The sequence below is a fragment of the Lutra lutra genome, chromosome 9, assembly GCF_902655055.1.
Source record: "Lutra lutra chromosome 9, mLutLut1.2, whole genome shotgun sequence".
Lineage (NCBI taxonomy): Eukaryota > Metazoa > Chordata > Mammalia > Carnivora > Mustelidae > Lutra > Lutra lutra.
In genome coordinates, this window is record NC_062286.1 from 123,329,489 (window position 1) to 123,352,904 (window position 23,416).

The following is a 23,416-nucleotide window of genomic DNA, read 5'->3' on the forward strand; positions in this document are numbered from 1 at the left end:
TTCTGTTTTCCCTGGTTTATTTCTTCTAGCAGTTTTGTCTCAGTAGAGTGTTGTCCATTTCTCCAGGGACGAGAAGTTTTGCACATGGAATGAACTAGGTTTGACTTTGTAGAGAGTAGTTCACTTTGAATACCGATAGTTCACCTAGACAGCTCGTTACTCACGTTGAATTTAATACCCTCTGTTTTTTCAAGGTTTTCTGGTAAGGCAGACTGTAATTAATATTTGTAGAAGAAAGAGACTGGAGAGTGACTCCTACAGTCCACCACATGTCCGCCGGAAACAGAAAATCACAGACATTGTCAACAAGTACCGGAATAAGCAGCTGGAGCCAGAGTTTTATACTTCACTTTTCCAGGAGGTTGGACTCAAGAACTGCACTTCTTAGACACTGTCTGTCTAGGACTCTTGAACTCCAGTTTGGGGCTATGATATCAGAGCAAAACAGTTGGATAGGTGATTACTGTAAAAAGAAAAACCAATCACTCCCCAAGAGCTTACTGTTTAATCACCAGAATAGAAGAAACCCATTATAAACCCATTTGATAGAAGACTTTTGGCTTTCTAGTGAAATGGGCTCCCAGACACAATCATATTCCTGCTGGTAATGATGATATACATTTTAGCCATGAACTTTCTTTTAAAAGTGACAATTTTAGTTAAATATAAGCCTTTTGAGGAGAAAGGCTTCCTGCATCTCAGTTAAACACGTGCATTGGTAGTATCAAATTTGCAAATTAGAAGTTGAAGATAGTTTTATACTTCACTTTTTAGGAGGTTATGTTCAGAATTAAAATCTGTCTCAGAATCTTCCAGGACATTCAAAGACTCATGCTGATGATAGCATGGAGGAAAAGGAAAGAAATCTCAGCTTTCTGCTCACTTGTAAGTTCAGTTGTCGTCCAGCTGTCCAACTGACAGAAATGAGCATAAATGTGTTTTGTTTAGGTAAGAAGCCTGACATTAAAATATTTCATGTTTCCTCTCCACATTTCACAAAGTTATCGTCCTCATTACTGCACAGATCTATCTGAAGGCCTCAGTTTCTGGGCAGCCCAGGAGCAGATCTACATTGGAGGCATGGCTCTGTCCTTTAAAGGGGACACAAGTGGCATTGGGGTTAGAAAGTGAGACAGCAGTGATGCCTCCACTCTCTCCATTGCTGTGTGGCTTGGGGCATGATGACAGGCTAAGCATTCGTTATTCCTTGGTAATTTCTTGGTTAAATTTTAAGAAATGGAAGTTCGCAACAAGGGTTGAAAATTACTTGGTTTCATCCATTGACTCTTATTTCAGGACCAAGCAGGAAACTGCAGTAGTTTATGAAGGATTCTAATTTGGGGTTCAGGAAACAGCCTCTCAACGCTACTAATTCAGATCTCTCCCAGAGCGCTCCTGGATTTCATCGTAATTGACAAACATTAGTGACCACCCCCTAGGGTGACTGCTGTTAGAAATGGTGGTTGTTGTCATGTTTTCTGGACTTTTGCCAGCCAAAGGCACAACAAATCCCTGCCCGGGTTTTGGAAATATTTCTGTTACCTCACTGCTACTTTTCTGCCAGGGATAAATGTTTTGAGGTGGCCAGACCCAGAACAACCTTCCGAGGATTCCTGTTACAGTGCTAGAGTATAAATGCTCATTTCTCCTATTCTTCCATGCTTTCTTCTTTATTAAGATTATTTTATGTTAAGAAAATAAGTGACATTTGAAGTCCAAAGAGGAGTGCTCACAGCTGTGTTAGGGGTGGTTTTCCACGTGAACTCTGGAGTCAATAGACTGTAGGTCAGGGCTGCAGTGGCGTGTTTGGTTTGATGTTTGGGGAGTTCATTTGAGGGTGGGGGGTAATGTAGGGCCTAGTTCCCCGTGCAGATATTTCTATTCCAAAAGTATGTGTTTTGTCATCTATGAGCAAGAAATTTGGGTATCATAGCAACTCTTGGTTTTAAGTTTGCTGTACCCGTTCCTTCATATTTGTTTTAAGCTCAGGTAAAGATTACTTCCTCCTTCTGTGACTCCAGTTTCCATTCAGGGTATGGTGTTTTTGAATAATCGATTTTCTTTTTAATCTGGACAATAAATTCATGTTTCCAGGTGGTAGCATGGGGGTAGGGGGTGTAGGACAAAGATGAGCAAATTCTACTCTAAAAATATTTTATTAACTCAGCAGGTGTAAAGTGAAGTTTAACAACTTTCATGGAAATTCCAGATTGACATTTCAAGGGAAAAATGGGCCTTTTTTTCTGGTGGACTTGAACAAAGAAGGCTTAAATCAATAGGCAACTCATAACATTCCAGAGGTTAAAAATAACTGATGTAGGTGTGCTTCCTCAGTGTGATTCTTCAGATAAAACCTTTAGCACAGATATACTGTCAGCAAAATATACTGTGATGTGCGTGTTGAGGGTAGGCTTCTTGATCCTTCCGTTTGCTCTCATTTCTGGCAACGCTTTGTAATTCTGACTGAGAAGTGAATAACCGTGTTGAATGCAGTTTGTAATCTGGAAGCCTATGATCTCCCAGGGAAGGAGGGATAGATGCAGAGCTGTGCAGCCCCCGAAGGCATGAGACCCCAGTGTGTACAGCACAAATAGAACATAGGGGTACATCTACCTCATGAGGTGCCCCTTCTTTCTGCTCAAAATAACATTTACCTAAAAAGGGAGTGCGGTAAGAACACTTGGAACCTTTCACTAGTATGGGTTTGAGTTCATGGTCACTAAGTTCACCCACCTGCCTTTGTTAGAATCACTTTGAGTAGAATAATGCCAGAGGAGCGTATTTAGTCCCTAGTGATAACCTTTAGTAGTCCACTTGATAAATTTGCTAGCATGTGTTCCTAACCTTCAAAGGGAAGCCAGGACCACTTTGGTCTGTGGCTTAAACAGTATAGTTGCTGCATGTGACAGGTATTATCAGGGGGTGGATGAGTGTGGCATTTGGTGACAAAGCATTACCCAAGGGGCAGAGGCAGGTAGCCCCTCGTAGTCCTTTTTCCTATTTGGGAGATGGGAGCTTTCCTTCTCCTTTCTGGTTGGGAGCACTGACGCCAGTGAGGAGGCTTTGCCTTTTCTTGGTCAGCCAGCTCCCACTTTTGTCCTGTGCTTCCTCCTAAGACCTCCTCCTACCTAGCACTGGTCCCGAAAGGAATAGTTATGTGGTGGGTTCACCCCCTCCCGCGCTGGCCATACACAGCAACGTGCGTGCGTGCTGTCCTCCATTTCCTGGTCCTCGATTTCAGGGTAGCCCATTCTCCTCTGGACTCCCTTATAAATAGAAAAGACCTACGTCTTTGGCCAGTAATGTCGGTTGCCCGCAGGCTGTGTATATGAGGCCTTTATGAATGGTTACTTTCTGCCTACTGTGGGGAAGCATTTGTGAGGCTCTACAGAGTGATTTTTGGAGAGACCGTCTTCGGGAGCATTTATTTCCATTGGAAGGTAAGACTTTACCCAAGGTGGAAATCAGCCTTGCTCAAAGACCCGCTTTGAGGTAGATAGTAAAGATGTATTGGGGGTAATTGGACACTCCTGCTGGCAGTGGTTCTCCATTCAGCATTTTAAAACCCATTCATGTTATATCTTCCTGAAAAGATTTTATTTATGTGTTTACATGAAACAGTAAGTTGAATGAGATGGTCTGTTCGAAGGATTTCCGTGACAGCCTCTTTTCCTGAGATGGAGAGATTGGAGGTAATCCACCCGCTCAGTGTGGAATCCAACTGTGGGTTCTCGGTAGCTGAAGAAGCCATGTACTGTATAGTGTTTTTCTCAGAGCATCAGCTCACGTTCCTCAGATGCTTTTCTTTTTTTAATGGTGAGGGAAAAGGTGTAATTTGGGATTCCACAGTGCCTTGCATATAGTAGGCGCCCAATAAACATTTGTTGAAGCAAACCAAGTTTCCCAAGTCCTTGCCTCTTGCAGTGACCGAGAACATCTTTCTCCTCTGAAGGGCTTGGCGGTTGTGGCTAAAAAATAAACAGTATCATTATTTGCTTGAAATCATATATACAGTTTGTATGAATTTCGGTATGTTGCCAAGACATGATCTTTTTCTTATTGTATTTTCTGTAAATATTCCTGGCACTGAACTGTAAAGTAAAGGCGAAATGTAAATACGAAGGTGTACCTGTGTCCCCTCGCCTCCTGTGTTTTCTCTTCATCGGTTAGGGAAAAGCCCAGAGGCTTGTTTGTATTTATGCCGATCCTTTGTCCAGAAGAAACCCATGGAATATTGAATGTAATACATTTAGTCAATTAAATTTTAAGGAGATTCTTATCTAATAACATTGTGTGTGCTTTTGGTGACAGGCTGGGTTTTGATTCCTGCACTTGGTGTTTCTCATTTACTCTTTCCAGGGCTGTGTGCTCTGCTTTGCCTGACCTTCCTAATTTAGATCTGTGGGTTTTCACACTGGTTTTGTAGAGTTTCATGGAATACTGAAAGTTAGATTAATTTTTTAACAGAATTATAATTGACATGCAGCATTATATTAGTTTCAGGCTACAACATAGTGATTTGCTGTTTTTATACACGATTAATTGATTACTTCCATAGGTATAAGTTACTCTCTGTCACTGTACAAAGTCATCACAGGGCTTGTGTAATGAAAACACTGCCAGCAGAAACCCGCCGTACAGAGGCTTGTGTTCACCGAGGGGCCGGCTGCCTGTATCTTAGGGACACAGAAAAGCAGCTTTACCTTCTGCCTGCCCCAAATCTGGGCTCTGCCAGGGCTAGCAGTCAGGAAAGGGGAGACGCAGAGGCAGTCATCCTCCCCCCACCTACTGCCCCGTGAGTAAGATTGGCTCGAGAGGGTTCCACACAGCCTGATTAGCACCTTCTTACCAAGACCACACATGTGGGGAACCAAGGAAACAGCAATGAGAATGGTTAGGGTTCGTGCCTCTGCCAAGAGCTATCCCTCCAGCCTATCACTGACTTGACATTAACAGGTGACTCTCTGAGCTGCCTTCCCTGTAATTGTGTGTCCATGCCTGCTCTGCCCACAGGACCTCTAGCCGGTCCTTGGAGGCTAGGGAAGCGTCAGGCTGATTGCACAGTGGTCCTGTTTCGGGCTCTGGTGAGAAAATGTCCGTTCAAGCCTTTCCCACCAGTGCTGCTCAGCCCCTTCGGGACTCCGTGTCAAAGGATCCCCACCCCCACCCCAGCCCAAGCCTCTCCTGGTCATGGCCTCCGGGCTCGGAGTAGCACAGCCCGCCAAGGCGCTGTTCTTCTTGGACACACACTGTAATGCCGTCTTGCCCGGGCCGCCCCTTCTGAGGATTCCAGTCTCTGAGTCCCCGGCCTAAGACTCTAAGCACTGGCCCCCAAGCTCCGGCTCCCCCCTCTCCTCCTTCCGCCCCTTCCCTACTTTCCCTGTGGCTGGCCTCTTGCCTTTCTCCCTGAGCTGATGTCCTCCTGTAAGGGGGTCCGTCCACCCCAAGCCTCCCCCAGGTCTACCACCCAATCCTTGCAGCTGCTCTCCCAGCTGGAACTGCGCCTGCCTGACTTTCCGACCCGCGCTCTGTGAGCTGCTGTGGCGCCAGAGACGGGGCTGGATCAGACCGGCTGCTCTTTGGGCCTCGCCTAGAGTTTCTGAGTAGAGCAGGGGGAAGTGTAGGAATTGGTGTGTTTCACAGACACTTGCCGGTAGTGACTGAGGTAGCTGGCCCAGGACCCTTGTGGGGACCGAGTGCTTCTGCCTCGCTCCGCTCCACAAGCAGCAGCCGTTCCACCTGTGAACTCCCCGCAGCTGTCAGGCTCCCCGTCTGGCCAGCATCTCCCTCCAGCTCTGGGATGGCCGGGCCCTGGAGGTCCTCTTCCCGACACAGGGCCGGGCACATGGAGGTGTGCTTCTACATGAACGAACGAATGACAGGTGAGGTGGGAAGAGAAGACGGCATTTGGAGAGTATTCGCTCTACTTGGGAGACAAAGGAACAAGGCTAGCTACTTAGAAGCCCGTCACTGAAAACTGTCCTAAGGAGAGCTGCCAAAGTTTCCAGAGTAAATAGTCATTTATTGAGGGCCTCCTATGTGTTAGAAAGTTTGTAAATGGCAGCCCAGTGACCCAGGCCCAGCAGATTTGTTTTCTTGAGCTAACAGTGTTTCAGTGATTGATGCAACATTTTTAAATTGGAAGATTTTGCATAAAAATGCAGATTTGTGGGGCTCTCTTAGGAAAGGAGATGTGCCAGTACCAGGCCTGCCTTTCACACACAGTAGTTATTGCCTGAAGCTGCGACAGCTGCCTGCTTCGATGCACCAAACTCCGACCAGGTCGCCGCATCCCCCCCTCCCAGTGCCACCAAGTGCACACGTGGGCACCTGTAGCCAGAAGGACAGGCCCTGGGATCTGGCGGGCTCCTGAAGGAACCTGTGACCTCAAATTCTTGAATAGCCACCTGGGGTCGATGTTTATCCCATCATTTATTCTTCTAGCAGCTTGCTGAAGTAAGGATTCTTTCCATCTTACAAGAGGATCCGAGGAGGTGTCCCATGAACCCATAGCATCTTAGCTGGCATTCCAACCCAGACCTGCCTGCCTGGAAGCCTGGGCGTTTTGTTCTTGGCCAAACTGTCTCCCTGCCAGTAGTTCCCACTCGCTTGTCCAAAACAGCTCTCCCTTTGCCTGAAAGACACTGACTTCCTTGTTAGGTCACCCACTCAGTCACAATTGAGCTGAGAGCAGAGTGTGGGCCGGCCCACTGGGTCCCCAGGGCAGCCCTGCCAGCCCAGCCCAGGCAGCCGTGGCTTAGCCACACACCATGAAGTACCCTCTGGTGCCGCTGGTGAACGACCTCACGTTTTCTTTCCTGGTGTTCTGGCTCTGCCTGCCCGTGAGCTTGCTGTTGGTCCTGCTGATCGTCTGGCTCCGCTTCTTACTGAGCCAAGGTGAGCTTCCTGGGCTGGGCCCTAATCCTGGAGCTGAGCAGGGGGTCCCGAAGCTGGGCAGGCGAGTAGGAGCAAAGGATTCATTGAGTAGTTTAGAGGCCAAGAGTGAGTCCCCGAGTTTGGGAAGCGGGGTGTGTGTGTGTGTGTGTGTGTGCGCGCGCGTGCGTACACCTGTGTCCCCTCACAGCCACTGCTAGCAAAGAAGGTCTTCAGCACAAATCAGGTCCGAAAAAGAGGTGGCCCCTTCCCCCAGATGAATTAGTAAAAGGGGCCCTTTGCTGTGACTAGCCAGGGCACAAGGTGGGGGCAACAAGGCATGCGCTGGACTTGAGCCCCTCCCAGTGCTTCCGTGCAGTAAATAACGGACGCGATGGGATATGGCAGCGCCAGGCAAGAGACCCCTCACGCTGCTTTCTGCCTGGACTATGCATCAGGGAGGCAGCTGGGTTCTCAGGGTCGCTAGATCATGGAGGCTGATGGACGCTTGTCCCAAGCTCGGCATGCCCCCCAGAGCGACAGGAGGCAGGATGAAGCTGGCCAGAAGGGAAGCTTGGGGCTAGTGGCAGGGATGGCCTTCGGCTCCGCAGGTGTCCTATTCCCCTGGGCGCTCCCCTCACCATGGAGCCTCTTCCTGGGGACCGTTTGACCTCCCACCTCCTGCTCCGCAGTTCCAAGACCTTTGGTCAGTGAGGCAGGGAGGGTGCTGATGCGCCGCCAGCTCTGGTCCGATGGCACTGAGACGGGGTAAGCGGTTCATCCCCAGAGCTGCCCCACGTCCTCCAGTGTGGGGGCTGCTGATGGTGTCATTACTGGGAGTTCCTGGCGAGAGCTTTTGGAAAATGTCTGTTTAGAGTACATTCTCATATTCCCGGGGTGGACTGCCGCCTTCCCTGAGGGGCGCAACTCAGGCTCAGGGCTGGTGGCTGGTGGTGGACAGAGCACATGTCCGTGCAGTGGCTGCAAAAGCCGTCTCTCTGGAGTCTAGGACGGGGCCCACATTTGAGCCTTGGCCCTTCATCATTCGGAATAACTGCTAACCTTTCTTGCATACCGTACTAAAGGGTGTGCTAAACACTGATGTGCATCATCTCATTTAATCCTCGAAATAACCTGAGAAGTAATCCTTATCGCACAACGGAGGAAACTGAGGCTCAGGGAGAGGAGCCACGTTCCCAGATCACACACCCATGAAGTACTTGAGAGTGCCGGTTATCTGGTGTCACCTCCTGGCTCTGCCTCCCAGCAGCTCTGTGACTTTGGGCAAGTCCTCTCTGAGCTTCGGGTTTCTCATCTATAGGATGGAGAGAATATCAGTCCCTACCCTTTGGGGCTGTGGAGAGATGCGTGTGAAGGGCAGGGCGTTGAGGACATGTACATGTGTGGCACATAGTAGGTGCTTATAGGCTGAGAAATAATCCATTTCAGTGACGGTGTAGACGAGGTGGGAGGAAGCATAGGCGTGTCTTCGGATGGCTTCTCCAGAAGCCAGGAGCACCTCCCCCAAAGTCTAAGGCACTAATCTCCAGCAGTTCATGCTCCTTGAATGCCCCCCTCTAAAACCATCTGCAGCCTGCCCTATCCTGACCTTGTCTCAAACTTCCTCCCACATCTCACATGGCCCTTTGCAAAAAGGCATTTGGAAATTTGCAATGACCAGAAACTGTCCTTAAAGCAAGATAAGCAGTCTCCTCTCAGGGGCCCATCTGCTCAGAACTCTTAGTATTGTTGCCCTGGTCATGTCCTTGTGCCAGGGTCTGGGCCTGCCGGGGTTTGGGGGAGCTGCTTCTCAGGGACACCTGGGCTGGCAGTTTTCTGTTCTGCTGTTGATCTCACTGGAATCCGTTTGGCCTGGAATCAGGTGTGAAAAGCAGGCAGGACTAGCTCTGACCCCCCTGCTCAGCAGGGCCGTTCCAGGGCCCAGAAGGCAGCCGGTTTGGGCAGGGAGTGCCATGGGGCCCAGGAGGACACGGTTTCTCAAGTAGATGAGGGAGCAAGGGGAGGAGAAGGGAGCTGCCCGGCAAGCTTGGCACCGAGGCAAGAAAAGATCGTGGGCAGCTGAGCCCTGGAGAAGCTGGCCAGTGGGGACTACTAATTCCGGACCATGACAGGAGAGAGTATGCAGCCCCGTGTGCCCTTCAAGGGGAAGGTGCTCCCCTGAGGACATTTCCTTTGTGATCGGAAAGGAATTTGCAGCAAGAAGAGAAACCTCCGAAGAGATGGATTTAGGGCTGAAACATGCCTGTCCCGCCCACCTCGGGGTGATCCTGGGAGCGAGGGGTTAAATGCAAAGCTCCCTTTGAATCCCCTGACTTCAAACTGGTGCAGCCCATGGAACATGGAACCTCAGGGCCCTGGTGCTGGGAGGCCCATTGGAGTCCAGCCCCACCGCTTCCTGGCTGGGAGCCTGGACGTTCCGCCTTCCCGAGCCTTCCTCACCGGCAAATTGCAACAAACATTAGTAATTCCTTCAAGACGTTGTTGACAGGATTAAATGAGAAAATGCACGTGCCATACTTAGCACTTAGCATGTGTTCAAGAAACAATCACGACCTGTAGCGAAGAGCGGACCCTTCAAGCCCTTACACTGGTTTGTAAATCCTCATCACTCCCTCTTCATAGGGCTGTAATGTGCCCATTCTACAGATGAGGAAATGAAGCCCGCCTCTCCTGTCTCCTGCTCTTGGTCTGCAAGCGGAGGGCTCTCTTCAGTCTTCATTACTTCTCTGCCATCAGTGAGGCTCCTTAGGAGTATAGTAAGGAGGAGGATTCCCCTCTCCCTTCTCCCTCCTCCTCCACCTTGCCTTCCCCGATAAGTCACGGCGGCAAGCTCACACACCTATCTAACAACACATGCCGGTTTTCCAAAAAAGCATGGGCAGATTGTTACTTGTTTTTCAGTAAAAAGGGGAGGAGATCCTAACCTATACATTTCTCTGAAACTTGCTTGTGATGTATCATGGACATCCTGCAAGTCAAAGGCTACAGGTCTCATGGTTGTTTTAACAGTTTCTAACATGGCACTGGATGGAGGGGTGGCTCTGTGCAGTGCGACTGTGCCACCCTCCGTCACCCAGACCCCTCATGATGGACACACACACACATGCACGGAGTTTCTAGCATATTTTATTGTTTGTGCGTGCTTCACCACAAAGCAGTGCTACAGGGAAATGTTGCACATACATGCTCAGACACTTGTTAATAAGTGGACCGGTGGACGAATGGATGGATGGGCCAGTCGCTGGGTGTGTGTCTCCCCAGTGCCCGCTCTTGGACCATTCCGAATACAAATAGGTTGTTTGTTTGCCTCGACGGCCTGTCCCTATTTAGTAGGTGTGTGTGGCCACTTTCTGAGTCCTAGGACAACCTTTGTTGGTCCCGGTCACCTTCAAGGTCCTCAGGTCTTCCTGAGATCTCAGGGCTGTCCCATATGTCATGATTCTGCCTTGGCCCCTTGGTCTCAGATAGGGTTACCAGGGATGCCCAGGCGTGGCAGGGGGCTCCCTTGAGGTCAGGGGTAGGAGACAGGATGTGACCACCCAAGATGCCTTATCTTGTACCTCCACAGATTCAGAGGAAAATGACTCAGATGTATGCTTTGATTGGGAGCCTTGGAGCAAAGCCCCAGCCCAATTTTGCTGGGAGGGGACACTCCATAGCTAAAAGGAGGAGAGGCCCTGCCTGTGAGCCTTCTGTTCAGCCAGGTGAGACCCTTCTGGGAGTTGGGGCAGGGGGGCAGGAAAGGGGAGCCTCAGGTCCTACCCAAGGCCTGGGTGGCTGCCATGTTGGATATCCACTCCCTCCACCATAGGACAAGAGCTGCTTGTCTTTGCCATGTTGGAGAACCCTCTGCTTCATTCTTTTGGAGACATGTTTTCACCATGTTGGAGGACCAGACTTCTCTGCCATGAAGAGTGCCTTCACAAAGTTTCCCTACCCTTTACCTCCATGACCTCCCACTGCTCTCCATACAGAGGGTCTTTGCCCTTGCTGCTCCCTCTGCCTGGAATCCTTCTCCCCCACATTCACTCAGTGCACTCCCTCACCTCTGAGATTGAGCTCAAATGTCCCCCTTCCTCTGCTCTAGATTGTCTTCTGCCATAGCATTACCACCTCCTGACGTGCCCGATAACTGATGCTCCAAATCCAAAGCCCTCCCAGCACTCCTGACACACAGCCCTTTGGAGGAGGAATGACACGATCCAGTGATGCAGCTCGCTGATATTCACTGGACACTTACAAGGCACCAGGGCCTGTGCCGAGCACTTCCCTTTCACAAGCTCGTCTATGAGATCTTACGAAGAGGGTATCATTCTTACCTCCACTTTGCAAATGAGAACCTGAGTGGCAGAGCAGTAAGTAATTTGCCTGGAGTAACGGGGCCCTGGCACCCACTGAACACCTGGAAAGGCCTCAGCCACTCCAGAAGAGTGGAATGTCAGCCCTGTGCCAATGACCCCGATGCTCTAATCGTCCTTCTCAGCTCTGTTATCTCCTTGACACCTTTTCATGGCTGGAAGGGGAGTCTTGATTCCCTTGGGTACCCAACAAAGCAAAACACTGCCCCTGAACTTCTTCCAGCTTTCTCCATCTCCATGAATAGCACCTCCATTGCTCGGTCTCATTGCTTGAGCCATAAACGCAAGAGTCAGTCTTCGTGCCTTTTTTCCTTCCCAGCCCACATCCAATCCATCAGCAAGTCCTCAACTCTATCCCTCATGTGCCCACTTCCCTCTGTCCCCACGGCCACCCCAGCCTGATCTATTCCAAGTCTGCCGATGCAACGTGTTCCCAACCCCCTCTGCTCCCTGTGGGTCACAGTGTGGAGCCCCTGCCTGTGTGGGGTGAGAAGCAAGGGCCCTCACTTAACCTCAGTTACACTGATTCTTAACCTTTCTGGGCCATGACTTTGACAGCCGAGGGTGCTTTCCCTGGAAAAACACACGCGAGTGCTTGCACTCAGAGCACCGTGTTCAGGCCCAGCTTCATGGTGGTAACCTGTGCGGTCCCATGAGGTCCCATGTTCTGAAAAGCCCCGTGCTTGCCTTAATGATCTGCTGTCTCTCGTCTTAAAATTTTTAATTTTTGAATGAGGGGCCCTGTACATTCATTTTTTCAATGGGCCCACAAATTACGTAACCTGCCCTGTTTGTGTACAATTAGTGGGGTAAGGAAAGGAGACTTTTGGACTCTGCTCCACAACCCTGTCCCATTCATATAGAGCCCTTACCGCCCCATCATGTATCTGTTCCTCTCATTCTTTCATTCCATCGTCATCTCTAGACTCAACCTTCCATGCTTTTCCAGCCTGGCTTTCCTGGAGTCAGCGGAGCGGTGGCAGTAACCGAGCTGGATGGGAGAGACTCACCGATGAGGGAAGAGGACTCTGGCAAATGTGGTGCTTCCCGGGGGTCCCCCGACTCCGCTCCTCCACCGACGGACTCGGGAAAGCCTCCAGAGGACCCAGCTCTTCTCTCACTACAGATGACCTCCCAGGGTCCCTGGGGAGGAGCCTGAGCCTGTGAAGATGGGATAGATAAACAGGCATGCAGGGAAAAGTTGGCCATCTGAACTCAGAGGAGGTCCGAGGATAGGGCTGGGCCAAAAGGTGTGGGTCCATATTAAAAAAAAACGAGGAGTCTCCTGTGCTCAGGAGAGCCCTGACAAGTCCACTGGGCCTGGCCAGATCCATTCATTTAATAAGCCGTCGGGTCCGGGCCCAGCCTCTGGCACTGACTCCACTTGTCCTTGACCATCTTTGGGAATGCCTGACTTTCTCCCATCCTTTCAAAGGGTTGGGGGATTCTTGCTCCCAGCTCCCATTCTATAATTTCACACTCCTTGATTCGCCTTTAGGTTGACTTTAATAACAAATACTCATTTTGTAAATACAGAGCAGCTACCATATGCTAGTATAAAATTAACTCACCTTTCATAAGCACCCACTGTATACCAGGCACTTTTCCATGGGCTTTATACAGGGGTTTTAACCCTCACAAGAATTCTATGAGGTAGGGTCTTTGGTGATCCCTGTTTCACAGAAGGGGAAAATGAGGCACAGAATGACCTCATTTTGTGGCTTGGAGCCATGCCAATGGAGTTGGGCTTTGAGCCAAGACCCTGACTCCACGGTGCCAGGTCTCACCCAGTGTGGGATGTGGGGGTGGTGCAGGTAAGGAAGTGTTCTCTCCTTTGCAGAAATCCCCTGTCCTTGCGTCCTCACTAGCTTCACAGGGGCAGCAGAGTTGATGGCAGGAGAAGGGGACAGGCCCTCCTGGTGTCCCCTCCTCTGCCACCTAGATCCTACCATTCAGGAGTATGAATTATTAGCTCGTCTGGAGTTTGGTCTCCCCGGCTCTGCTTTTTTTGCCCTGTCAGACGGTCCATCCAATGCACAAAGTAGAACATGTCTTTCCGCCTGCTTCAAGCCCTCTATGGCTCCCTATTGTCCTAGGGCTAAAGTCTTGAGTTCCTTGTGTGGTACAGAGGGCTGCCCTTTGGGAGCTGAGCCCCACTAAATTTGCAGGACAAGGTTTCTGTTCCTAACGACAATGGGAACATCCTTGAACTTTTATCTTGGTATACAAGTGCGCTTCTATCTAGAGGATAAATTCTGGGAGAAGTTGTTGAATTTGAGACCTATGTGTTTACATTTTGCAGATGTTGCTAAGTTGCCCCACTATATGGTAACTCCGAGGGTGTACATTATGTGCCTGTTCCCCCAGGCCTTTCCCCTACTGTACAGGTATCCTCACACACACATATTCTCCCCCATCCCTTCACCCCATCCCACCTCTCCCTCCACACATGCCTTGTTCTAGCTGATGAGATTTTGGCAACCTGTGTTTTCCTGGAAGCTTTCCTGGCATTGAAATAAACACTTTTGGTAACATACATCCCCTGTGGCTAGAGCTTCTCTCAGGATTTGTCTGGCATTTCCTCCAGCTTCCCTGCTCCGTAGAGTCCCATGCACTGCTTGGTCACCTCTGTCCCCTTTGCTGTGAGGGAACATGCTGCGGGTCAGCCTCTGTGCTGACCTAGAAAAGCCAGATGAGCCATCAAGCCCCACCCTCCTGCCCCCCGTCACTCTGGAGGAGCCAGAGAAGCCTCCTGGGGTGGGGGCTCAGACCTTGAGGGAGAGTGGGCACTGCCTGGCTCTGCAGGGAGGACCTCTGGCCATGAACCTGGGAGCACCTGCTGCAGAAGGCAGGGGACACAGCTCCTTGGGACTCCTGGCAGGTAAACAGCACTGGATGGTGGTGGGAGCTGTGGGAAGAAGCCCTCCCAGCTCTGGGTGGAAGGCTGAAATCCCGTGTCTCTGAGGGGTATGGATTGAGGTTTCCTTTTCAACATTTTGTTCTATAAGGCAGATGTGTGTGTGTGTGTGTGTGTGAAACACAGCCTGTGAGCCTCTAGTGATAGGCTCTCCAAGAGACATCATCCCCATTACAGCAGCCGTGGCTGAGTGCCTGCTGCTCTGTGCCTACCCCAGGGCTATCCACTCCCCGTGAGTTGTCTTATTTGACCCTCCCAACAACCCTGTGAGGTGGGTCTTAATTTCATTTTCCGATGAGGAAACTGAGGGTCAGAGAGGTTAAGTAACTCCCCCAAAGTCGCACAGCCTGGAAACGGCCTGCTTTCCTGACTGTTACTGAGAGGTATATCTGAAGATCCGCAGGGATATCCTTCGCTCTTCCTAGCCCGGACGATGCAACTGAAGGTTGTGCCATTGATGTTTGTAAGACACACGAGTAAACTCAGGACAGTAAGTGGACGTGGCTCTCTCTTTGGACCTCTTGTCATGACACATTTCCCAGGCATGCCCATATTTTCCACCTCTAACCGGAAGCTCTGGGACCTTCCCTCTCCCCCGCTCAGTGTCGTCCTTGGCAACTTGAGGCCAATCCTCTATGTACTCCTTTCATGAGGCGACCACCACAGAGCAGCACAAACTGGGTGGCCTAGAACAACAGAAATGGATTGTTCCACAGGCTGGAGGCCAGGAGTCCAGAAGGCGCTGGCAGGACGTGCTCCCTCTGAACCTGCGGGAAGGATCCAGCTTCTAACAGCTCCAGATATTCCTTGGCTTCTGGCTGTATCCCTCCAGCCCCTGCCTCCCTCTTCACACGGCCTTCTTCCTGTGGGTCTTTGCACCGTCTCCCTCTGTGTGTGTCTGTCTCTATATTCAAAAGAAGGATGTTGCCCAGAGTGCGGGCACACTTCACCCTCTTCTGAGTAAGTGTGGTTCTCCAGGAAGCTGGGAAGTAGTACTTCCTTAAAGAAGCTTACTCAAGACTCAGGATACTCTCTCTTCCTCCTTGCTTTCCAGGGGTTCCCTACACCTAAGCAAGGTGATAACAAGTTAGGTTTTCTGTTCTGGACCATAAGTTTATTTACTCGGGTACTAACTTGTTTACTCATTCAAGCATTTATTTATTCCTTCACTCATTAGCTTTTCTATCCATTTGCCTAATGGCTCACTGAATTCTTCATGCACTCATTCATGCTCTAACACATTCATATACACAGCCATCATCCATCCATCCATCCATCCACCCATCATCCATCCATCCATCTATTCATCCATTATCCATCCATCCATCCCTTCATCCATCTATCATCCATCCATCCATCCATCCATTATCCATCCATCCATCCATCTATCCATGACCCATCCATGATCCATCCATCCATCCATCCATCATCCATCCATCCATCTATCCATGACCCATCCATGATCCATCCATCCATCCATCTATCCACCCATCATCCATCCATCCATCCATCCATCTATTCACCCATCATCCATCCATCCATCCATCCCTTCATCCATCTATCATCTATCCATCCATCCATCCATTATCCATCCATCCATCCATTCATTCATTCATTATCCATCCATCCATTATCCATCCATCCATCCATCCATCTATCCATGACCCATCCATGATCCATCCATCCATCCATCCATCTATTCACCCATCATCCATCCATCCATCCCTTCATCCATCTATCCTCCATCCATCCATCCATCCATTATCCATCCATCCATCCATCCACCCTTCCATTATCCATCCATCCATCCATCCATCCATCCATTATCCAACCATCTATCCATTCATCCACCCATCTAACACTTACTAAGCATCTATATGTTTTACACACAAAACTACTTATGGCTCCTAAAGTACTTTTCACCCATTTTCATGGCTATTTCAACTTAGTTGGGAAGGAGGGCCTCTGCACCAATGGGACCTCCAAGTACTTGACCTTCTGATGGCATGGTTCCAGAGTCTTGTCCTCAGGAGGACCTTGGGAAGACTGGACAGTTAGTCATCTGCATGGTCTTAGTCTCCATGTGAGAGCCAGTGACATTTACCTGAGACTTGAGGCTCCCAACAGAGTCTTTGTCCTGTGGGGCCCTTACCATCTTTTGATGTGAGAGTCATGCACAGTCCTGGGCACTGTGGTTCCCCTGGGGTATTATTTCCAGTTATTGGGCTCCATTTTTCTTCTCCCTGGACAGAGCAGGCTATGGTGACCTGTGGACTTGGGCCCCATCCTTGAACTGCTCCCTGGGGCCACTCTTAGTGTAAAGTCAACTATGCTGCCCTGGGAGGTTCATTAACACTCAGAGACCTTGAGGAGGACAGTGCGGGAGCCCAGAGCAACCTGGGGGAAGACCACAGGGTTCTGTCCTGGCCAGAGTGCAAGAGGAGGCCCTTCTGGTCCCTATAGATATGGGGACACAAGCCAGGGAAACTGGCAGGAAAATCCCTCACTTCCATGCCTTTGCATGTGCCGAGCTCCTGCTCCTTCACACTCCAGGCAAAATGTCAATTCCCAGGATCCCCACATTCTGCCACTCTCCTTCCCTGCTCCTTAGCCTCCTCTCCCACCCAGGCCCTGCCCTTCTCACCACTTCAACACAAACCTGCTGGCTTGCTTTCCTGCTTCCTGGCAAATGTTACCATCCCCATTTCAAGGAGGAGGAAATCAAGACATAGAGCAGGTGGGCGACCTGCTCAAAGAGTGGCCAGGCTGGGGTGAAGATCCCTGAGTCATCAGCTACTTTTTCTGGCTATCTTAGTCGGGTACTTTGTTAATTCAGTTTAATTTAAAATTGGATGGCTGCAGGTAATAATGCAATGCAAATAATATTTCATGACTTTTTAAAAGGTGCCATTTTTACTTCACTGTGCGCTGGTGGGTGGTGGGGGGCGGTCTGTCTGTGTGTGTCTGCCTGTAGGTGGCCCCAGCTGAGACAGGCTCACAGGAGAGGAGGTTGGACATTTTGGGGCGTCTGGGAATTGAATGTGTCACAGAACTCTGCAGCCTTCCTCCTGCGTGCATCGTTGGTCGAGTCAGCCTCATGGTGATGGGAGCCCAGCCACTGAACTAGGAGCTGTGAGGGTGTCAGCCCTTTTCCCTGCACTCCTGATGGAGAGGCTGGACCCCAGTGCCCCTTGCCTCACCATGTCCCTGGATCCTGTGAGCCCGCACCGCCCAGCAGCCCCGGCACTGTGCAGACCTGGGCTGAAGGTACAGTCGTCAAGGAAAGAGAGTGGGGAGGTTTGGGCCACTGGTGTCTCAGGGCCAGGCCTGAGGGGTAAAAGGAATAAGATGAAGACCTTAGAGGGGTATATGTTCTGTCAGTCCCTGCTACACCCCCGTGAGGGAAGAATTGTCCTCCTATCCTACAGATGAGGAGACAGAAACTCAGAGAGGTCAAGTAAATGACCCAAGGTTCCAAGCTGCCAAGTGTTGGGGGTGTATTTCAAACCTTGGTTGGTGAACTCCAAATGAGACCCTTCTGGGACACACATTGCCCTGAATTCCAACTCATGCCTTCCGCAGGTGTCACTGATTTTCAGATTCCAAGGGATATGAGGGATGCCCCCCACCATGTGTGCTGTATTAGAGACCCAAGAGTTTATTTGGGGTTCAGGATTCAGGACCTTAAGCTATGGGGTCTCAGCTGGGTCTATGTAGCTCTTTTATGACCAAACTCTACTTTTGTTGACAAATACCCTATGATGAAAATTTAGGCCGTTTCCTTTCTTTTTCTCCTCCCTCCCTCCTTTCTTTCTTTCTTTCTTTCTTTCCTTCTGCCTTCCCTCCTTCTTTTCTTGTTGCTATTTTAACTATATGCATTGTCTTAGGCATATATATCTTTGTGCACTTACCTTATGATAAATTCCCAGAACAGAAATCACTGAATCCAAAGGTCTGTACCTTTAAAACTGAATCATATCACCCAGTGGTTTCCCAGAAGTCTGTGTCCAATTACAGACTCACAGTGTGGGTGCTGGTTTGGTTTTTTATGTTGACATTCTTGACTGGACAATACTGCTCTTTTTAGCCTATGCTAATTGTATCTTGTTCTTAACTCTGCTTTTTTTTTTTTCTAAAGAGTTTATTTATTTATTTGATAGAGATCACAAGTAGGCAGTGAGGCAGGCAGAGGGGTGGGGGAAGCAGGCTCCCTGCTGAGAAGAGAGCCCCGATGCAGGGCTTGATCCCAGGACCCTAAGATCATGACCTGATGATCATTAAAGCCAAAGGCAGAGGCTTTAACCCACAGAGCCACCCAGGCACCCTAACTCCACTTTCTTATATAAGTGCCATTGAGCAACTTTTCACATGCTGAGTGTCTGGTAGATCACAGAAGCAGGAAGACCATTTTGAGTCTAGTGCGACGGTCTAGGTTCTGATAAGCGACTTGCCCAGCTACACACAGATAACTCATGTCATAAGTCATTTTTACAAAGCCTGCCTAACCTCATGCTCTGTTCATGTGTAGCTCTGAGGTCTTTACCACGGGTAATGTCACCAGTCTTTCCAGATATCCTGCTGCTTTAACCCCTCAGGCACACACCCCTGTATGCAAACCCAAGCACCAAGAGATCGCTGAGGGTAGTTTAAATGCATCAGTGGTTGAAGGTCAGCCTGAAGCTCAAAGTCCAGCTTCCACCTTTCCCAGCTGTGTGGGGCTCCAGGAAAGTCACTTAAGCTCTCTGAGCCTCAGCTTCCTTTTCTGTAAGATGGGGGCAGCCTTCTCTGCCTTGTCTGCTATGAGGACCCAAGGAGATGAACGCACGGGCAGGGTCTGGCACAGAGCGGGGATGTGGGGAGCGCGCTGGATGCCCCCAGACATTAGCACTATGAGGGATCGCTCTGGGAAGGACACAAATAGCACAGACTTATTTTCATACAGTAAGTAAAGTCAGGCCTCCTGACTCCTTGCAGTGGAAGAAAGATCTGCATTTGAGCTCTAAGTCCTCCGCTTACGTCACCCTTCTGAGCCTGCGCCTTCATTTGCAATGAATACTGTTCTGATAGTTGTTGCTCACACATGTCCTCCTGGATGTCCACCACGGATTGGCCATCGGGGGCTGCATTCCAACCACTTTTGCAACAGATGGGCTGGCAGGCGGCTTCTCTCCGGGGCTCACCTGGGCCGACTTGCTTACAAACCAGCGAAGGGCAAGTCCCTTCTGATGGGCTCCATATTTCCTCTCTTGCCCTACAATGAAGCAAAGGGAGAAGCTTCTCATTATGCTGAGCGGTTAGGTGAGGGCCCTTCAAGGCTCTGGAATTCCCCACCCCTAATTCCCCTCCTGTCAAGCATTACCAGCTCCGCCCAGTTGAGCCAGCAGATACTCATAGGTTGTGAAAATGTCTTCTTGACACTTGCCACCCCTGGGTATTAGCCATCTTTTTGGTGTTTGCCAATCTGGTGGGTGAAAATGTTTCATTGTTCTAATTTGTGTTTCTCTAATCACATCTTTTCACATGGAGCATTTACATTTTATCTCCAGTGGCTGTTAATTCATATCTGTTGTGTACTTTCCTATGAGATGTTTTTTGAAGGTATTTTTTCTTTATCAATTTCCAGGAACTCTTTATATAGATTAGGTAGTAACCTTTATCATTTGTTGCAAATGTCCTGTCAGCTGATCACTAAATTTGTGTATGGTGTCTTTGTTATACAGGAATTTTGAATTTTGGTGTGATCAAACCTTTCATATTGCTGGTTAATGGCTTCTAGGTTTTATTTTGCATGGGGAGATCTCCATAACCCTTTATTTCTTTCCAACTTCATTCTCATGAAACCCTAATGTAGACTCCCATCCACCCAGGGAAATTCCTTTGTACTTACCAGCATAATAACCTGCTCCCCTTCCCGTGAGCTCTCTATCTCATTCCCTCCCTGGTGTTCACTGACCCTTTAAAACTAAGTCCCAAGATTGCCTCCTCCAGGAGGCCTTCTCTCTTCAGCCCCCTCCCACTCTTGTTCCTGTTCTGTCCCTCGGGGCTGTTTGCCTCATTTTAGGAGGTTTGTAGGCTGTGTTGAAGCACAGTTTTGCTTTTAGACATTTGGTGGAGCACTTCCTAGGGGCCAAATGATTTGTGTGCATTGCTTTACTTCCTCCTCACAACCTGTGTATACTAGTATCATCCTCATCATGCCCATTTTGCAGGGGGAGTTGAGAGACTAAGATATTTTCCCATGGTCACATATTAAGAGGACAGACCCAGACCCAGATAGTTTGACTCCAGGGCCTGGAGTTAGACTAATCACATTTCAAGGGCTTGGGTAGGCACAGGTGACCAACACAATTCCATATGTTGCCCAACATATAAAATAATCTGATTAAGTGGCTCAGGTGGGGACAAGGTAGTGTCCATGATTTTCCTTAAAGGAAGGATGGAGGCAAGCCTCAACCCCATGGGAGCTTTCAGACCCTCTCTGGCAAGCAGGGCAGGGATGCACTGCTGGCTAGAAAGCCCGCTGGAAGGGGTGGCCACCACCCAGCTCCCTCCAGTGGGCCCACTAGTGCTCTAGCCAAGTGGTTTAGGTTGTTCAATAATACACTGTCTCTGTCGGCTATCACTGTGTAACAAATGATCTTGAACTCAATGGCAATCATTCACTAAACAATGCTCATTACTCAAGCCATGTGTCTGCTGGCTGGCTGAGAGTTCACTGATCTGGCCCAGGCTCTGCTGGGTGGCCCCATTTCAAGCTGTGGGTCTGGCTGAACTTGCTGCTCCTGCTGGCTGGGCTCTGTCTGTCCCATACGTGTTCATTCTGGGACTCAGGCTGCAGCCATCCTCGGACAGCAACTCCCATGGTGATGGGAGCCGCTGGAGGGCCAGCCCCATCACGCAGGCACATTTCATGCCTTCGAGTATCTCATGTCTGTGAACATTCTATGGGCCAGAGCATGGCATGTGCCCAAAGCCCATGTCAATAGATGGGTGGGGGGCAAACTCAAATGACATAGGGATAACACAAGCAGCATACTTAGAACTCTTTGTCAGGAAGACATTTTCAAACAGTGTAAAATACAGCGCTGGGACCAAAAAACTAAACTCCTCTGGTAGCCAGGGATCAAACTGTGCAAATGCCAAATATTTGTGGCTTTTCCCTTCTTGTACTTTTGCCTGTGCCCTCTTGGGAATTGGGGTGGTTGTGACTGGGTATATGTAACTAACACCTCTGAGTATCCAGCATGTGTCCTCATTCCACCCTGAACCAGAGGCTGATGTCAGCATTTTTAGCAACTAGCTCTGAAACAACCCAATTCCCAAAGCACTGGCTGGTCTGTTTGATTTCCTAAATGTTTGTAGAGGATATAAAAGATAGGGTCACATCACGTGCCCTATGGCCATTCCTCCCATGGTGGCCGTTCTTGGAAATCCACTCATCCTCTGTCCCTCCTTTATCCTCACCCCTTCTTCTTACCAGCCCCTGGGTCATCTACTTGGCCCAGGAGACTTTGGCATTTCCCCGACAGTGACCTCCAGTTGCTCCTCCAGCATGCCCCATGGGGATTTATCTCAGTCCATTTTGCTATGACGTATCACTACCCACTGCTAATTTTTAAAAAAGATTTTATGTATTTATTAGGAGAGAAAAAGCACAAGCAGGGGGAAGGTTCGAGGGAGAACAGACTCCCCACTGAGCAGAGAGCCTGATGTAGGTCTCGATCCCAGGACTCTGGGCTCATGACCTGAGCTGAAGGCAGATGCTTAACCGGCTGAGTCACCAGGCCCCTCTGTCTACTCCTAATGATGGGCCAGAGGGAATCTTCAAAAGTGTCAGAGCAGCTGGTAAGAAGCAGAGCTGGGACTGAGTCTAGGCTGGTGGTATTTCCTCCCCAGCCACCTGCTGCATCTGGCCAATGGGCTGGAAAAAAAGAGAGAGGGAAGGAAAAGTCACAATTAAGAAAAAAAGTTGCACAAAGGCCTTATTGCATAGTGGTTGAGAACGTGGGCTATGGAGCCTGATGCCTGAGGTCAGAGTCCTGCCCATTTACTAGACAGGTAATCTTGGACAAGTTCATTTCTGTGTGCCTGTTTTCTCCTCTGTAAAATGCGATTATAAGAATAAGAAATTGTTGTGAAGATGACATGAATGACATTGGTTTTTAACGTGCGTAATTTTGCCCCCCCAGGAGACATGTGACAACATGTCACTGTGGCCACATCGCCTGTGCTGGTGTTCAGATCCTTCTCCCAAACTTACAGTTGCCTCTATCGTTCATGATGAGGGGAGCAGTGATGCTGTCACACTAATGACAATTGTGGCAACGGTTCCTATTTCCCGAGCACCCAGGGCAGGCCAGCTACTTTGCGTGGCTTCTCAGTTACCCCTCTTGTGATGCTCACTGCGACAGTAGCTCGGATTAGCCCCCCTCTGCAGAGGACACGGAGGCTCAGGGAAGTGAAACATCTCTGCTGAGATGCAAAGTCAGCGTGTGGAGCTCAGCTTCTGTCTAACCTGGATGCCCGGTCCTGCCACCTGCCATTACTTCATCGGAGTCAGGGAGGTGACAGCAATGGCAGGCTCTTTGAAGGGAATGAAGGGGGGCCCAAGAGCCTGACTGCCACCAGCCGGCTGGCCAGCCGGCTGAGCTGGAGAGGAGGCCTGGCCACACCTCCCCTGGAACTCCCCTAGTGAGGCATCCTCGTCCCTCGGTCATCCTGTCGGTGCGGGCTCCTCGGCCCATTCTCCAGCCGCTGCCTCCCCCCATCACCTGATCCTTGGGCGCCTGCCGTGACCCCACGGGCAAGAGTCTTCCCAAGTCTGTCTTGCAAAGTTCCTGTCCCAACCACCTTTTCCCCACTGCACGGTTATGGAAACTAAGGCCTGGAGTGAGAAAGGGAAACATCCACGGTCACGCAGAGAGGAAGTATTAGGGGGCACAGACTGCAGCTGAGAATTTGCAGGATCTTCGTCCTCCCATGGGTCACCTGGAGGGACAACCAGCTGGCGCGTGGCTATATTTCTGCATCTGAAAACAAACCCACTCATCGGCTGGGCAGCCCGGGCAAGTCACTCGTCCCGTCTGAATGTCAGGCGGAAAGTGCCCCGAAGCAACAAGTATTTATCGAACTGACATTTGTGGAGGACCTCTCAGTCCAGCACTGTACGTGCCCCAGCTCTCTAGAAACTATGCGGGGGCTCAATCCACATTTGCTGACTGCCCCGAGTATCTCTTAAACCACACTA

General features: G+C 49.8%; 2 protein-coding genes across 10 annotated transcripts in view; both read left to right on the forward strand.

The window, feature by feature from the left end:
* Positions 1-4,284, forward strand: part of RALGAPB (Ral GTPase activating protein non-catalytic subunit beta) — an 83,152-nt gene extending 78,868 nt beyond the window's left edge. For all 6 annotated transcript variants that reach the window (XM_047744303.1, XM_047744307.1, XM_047744308.1 and 3 more), the window contains one exon: positions 195-4,284. In XM_047744303.1, coding sequence (XP_047600259.1) covers positions 195-388 — 194 coding nt within the window. In that variant the 3' untranslated portion in view covers positions 389-4,284. The remainder of the gene's footprint in view (positions 1-194) is intronic.
* Positions 4,285-6,583: 2,299 nt separating this feature from the next.
* ADIG (adipogenin) lies at positions 6,584-23,178 on the forward strand. Of its 4 annotated transcripts, none has more exons than XM_047747224.1 (3): positions 6,584-6,897; positions 10,463-10,598; positions 22,359-23,178. In XM_047747224.1, the coding sequence occupies exons 1-2, from the start codon at positions 6,771-6,773 to the stop codon at positions 10,555-10,557; spliced, it is 222 nt and encodes a 73-aa protein (XP_047603180.1). In that variant the 5' UTR covers positions 6,584-6,770; the 3' UTR covers positions 10,558-10,598; positions 22,359-23,178. The 4 variants fall into 4 exon arrangements, with proteins under 4 accessions (XP_047603180.1, XP_047603179.1, XP_047603178.1 ...); XM_047747223.1 differs by lacking the exon at positions 22,359-23,178 and adding an exon at positions 12,341-13,784; XM_047747222.1 differs by lacking the exon at positions 22,359-23,178 and adding an exon at positions 12,202-13,784 and having other exon boundaries at positions 6,586-6,897.
* Positions 23,179-23,416: the final 238 nt, after the last annotated feature.

What these genes read in the sequence shown, in the direction of transcription:
- ADIG (XM_047747224.1), top strand. Translation starts at nt 6,771, where the DNA reads ATGAAGTACCCTCTGGTGCCGCTGGTGAACGACCTCACGTTTTCTTTC. An exon ending in CCGCTTCTTACTGAGCCAAG is followed by an intron (nt 6,898 to 10,462) that starts GTGAGCTTCCTG and finishes GTACCTCCACAG; the next exon opens with ATTCAGAGGAAAATGACTCA.